Source organism: Chrysochloris asiatica, unplaced genomic scaffold (genome assembly GCF_000296735.1).
Source record: "Chrysochloris asiatica unplaced genomic scaffold, ChrAsi1.0 scaffold00106, whole genome shotgun sequence".
In the NCBI taxonomy this organism is placed as follows: Eukaryota; Metazoa; Chordata; class Mammalia; order Afrosoricida; family Chrysochloridae; genus Chrysochloris; species Chrysochloris asiatica.
Window position 1 is genome coordinate 2693023 of NW_006408624.1, and position 2953 is coordinate 2695975.

The window sequence follows — 2953 nt, forward strand, 5'->3', positions numbered from 1 at the left end:
AAGTGAAAATTTGAGACTACCTTTGGAAAAGGCATACAAGAAAATGGAAGAGGGATTAACAGTCCTGCTGACTGACTTCTAGGTCCTCTAAGAAGTCTCACTGTCATGGATTTCTGGCCACTGTGGTGCTGATCTTAAAGATGTGAAGGAGTCATTCCAGTACTGACTTTCACTATTTTCTGTAATGCCGCACTCTTTCTTTCTTCTTTTTCAATAACCCCTATCACAAAGAGGTATCGACCCAGGAAGCTAGAATAAAATGTCAAGTGTTCAATGGAAGAAGTGAAACCTCAAGATTTGAATGAATCCATGTTGTAAACACTACACTAGTGGCCAACGCTGGGACTAATACCAGGAAAGATATCCAGGCCCATGCAGTGGAAAGAACTGGAATTTCTGTCCGTAATTCTTAATGCATTGATTAGGAAGCAAGAAGGGATCGATCATCAGTGTAAGCATCAATTCTAACCTCCAGTGCCAAGAGCTTCTCAAAGCAGTTTCAACACGGCTGCTGGTATTAGTCCTTGATGGTGTTAGCCTTCCAAGTATCTGAAAATGCTTCGTTTCAATCCTGAAGTGCTATCATCTGTTTTGAGGTGCTTTGGTGAAGGAGATGTGATTAAAGATGGACCCCGTCGCTTCACCTAGAGAACAGAGAGGGAGTCAAGGCCAGCTCAAGATCAACAGCCTACAAGTACTTGTCTTCAGTTGGCTCTTAAATAACCCATAGTTACATCATGAACAATTCACAAGTTTAAAAGTTGATTACCTGCTGGGGAGCATGGATGCTCTGTAATATAAGCACTGGACTTCAAACTACAAGGTTTGAGCCCACCAGCCACTCTGTGGGAGAAAGATGAGGCTTTCTGCTCCTGCAGATTTAGTACTGAAACAACTATACAAGGTTGCTATGAGTTGGAACTGACCTGACAGCACACACCAATATCCTAACAACCTACTAGCTGCAGCAGTGCCTTTTTAACTTTCTGGGGAATGCAGGATTTCAGCACTGTGGCATGTGACTTGAAGCCAGAAATTTTATTTTTTTAACTTATAAAATTATGTTTTGGGAGGCCAACAAATCACTTCGCAAATTCCCCACCTGAGGTTTAGAAGAGTCCTTTGCCGCCTCAGACTTGACAGGAGAGAGTGTATGGAAGACAAAGTTTCTGGAATTTCGGGGAGCCGTGGGGTTGAGGTCAGACAGAGCAGCCAATTTTTGAAGCACAGCTTTGGGTTGATTGAGTAAAGAGCCAGTCTTTAACTGAGGAAGAAAGAATCATTTGGTATCAAACCCCCAAACACTAAATAATGAAAAGCCAGTCTTTATACACCTTTGCTTGCTTCCCCTTAAGAATTCTGAGGACAGATCCCTATCCTCCTTTTAGATCTGCTTGCATTTCCTGCAGCCACATGCCTCCCCTAATAACAGACAGACATCAGGCTAACAAGGTCTCCAACCAACCTGGTGGGCACTTCCTGGTTTGATGGCTTCAAAAGGGCTTCTCAGTACAGATTTTGATTCTTGAACAACCACATTCCGATTAGCTGTAGAGTAAAAAGTCAGAGAGTAAATGACGTTTTAAAAAGTTAGTATTATTTTAAATAATTTGTTTTATTTTTGTTGAGATTGTAACAGAACATACACTAATCCAATAAATTCTAATGTACAACTAACTAACTCAGTGATAACTAATTACATTTGAGTTGTGCAGCCATTCTTATCTTCCTTGTCTGAGTTTTTCCTCCCTTGTTACCATAAATTCACTGCCTCCTAAGTTTCCTATCTTCAAGTTGTTAGTCAACTAATGTCATATAGACAACTCAAGGCAGGCATTCTTTTCTATCTAAGTAAAACTGCCTACAGTCATACTACCTTTGGACTTGCCTGATCTCCTTTAATTAATTTGCTAAGTTTTAAGAATACTTCAGGGGATATTTTTGGTTTCAGCTTTAAAGATGATCTCAGAGCAATAGTTTCAGGGAGTCATCCAGCCTCCACAGATGGAGAAAATCTGGAGTCCATAGAATGTGAAATTGTCTTCTTCTGCATTTATCTCCTTTTCATCAGGATTCTTCAATAGAATCTTTGATCAAGATGCTGAATAATGGTAGCTGGGCACCATCCAAGTATTCCTTTTAAATCTACACAAGCTAAGAAATTTTCTAACCAATAAGCTAAAGAACTTATTGGTTAGATAAGTTAGAACTCTGATTATTTGACAATGGTGACCTTCAAACTATATGTGGCTCCAAGAAGACAGACAACTAAGTTGAAATGTTCAACTTAGTATTAACAGTGAAAATTTAAAAGTAGAAGTGGTAGGAATGTAGAGTAGTGTTTAAGAGATTCCTCTCTTGAGTTAGATAAATCACCCCCAAATCTCCATCACTAACAATCTAGAGGTTAAACCCTAAGTAGGACCAGGAGTGCAGTACCACTCTTCTGAAGTGCTCTGGCTGTAACTTTCTTGGCCAGCATCATAAACTGACTGTCTTCTCCAATTTCTTCTTCTTCTTCAGCTGCAATTTTCCCCTGCTGTGCCTGAAAATAAAAATCATATGGTATTAACAGAAGAGTCTACAGCTACTCCAAATAGTTAGCATAGCCTGGGTTATAAAGCTAGGGTACCTGACATATCATGTTTTCCTTTTTTGTAACCATTTGCTACTTTAGGGGAACAACAACAAAAAAGACTTTGGGCAAACAAACGTGAAATGAACTCTTTGTAACCTCCTCTCAAAGCATATATGAAAACTCCAGGGTTAAAAGGGACATCAGAGAACAAACAAGATGGCGGATCAGGTGGAAGTGCAATAAAGGAGCTCTGCCAGCAACAACACAGAATACCCAACCAAGCAGACTCAGAGGATGGTCCCAGAACTCTGAACCACATATGAAGGAATATTTAGAAGGTTGGAAGGCCTACAGCTGGGGGAATTTGTGGCAGAA

At 40.1% G+C, this 2953-nt stretch overlaps 1 protein-coding gene across 1 annotated transcript in view; it reads right to left on the reverse strand.

Annotated features, from left to right (window-relative positions):
- Window positions 1-533: 533 nt before the first annotated feature.
- Window positions 534-2953, reverse strand: part of CLSPN (claspin) — a 46755-nt gene continuing 44335 nt past the window's right edge. Inside the window, exons 22-25 of the mRNA XM_006867610.1 lie at window positions 2440-2545; window positions 1466-1548; window positions 1103-1264; window positions 534-644 (exon numbers count right to left, since the gene is read on the reverse strand). Coding sequence (XP_006867672.1) covers window positions 534-644; window positions 1103-1264; window positions 1466-1548; window positions 2440-2545 — 462 coding nt within the window. The remainder of the gene's footprint in view (window positions 645-1102; window positions 1265-1465; window positions 1549-2439; window positions 2546-2953) is intronic.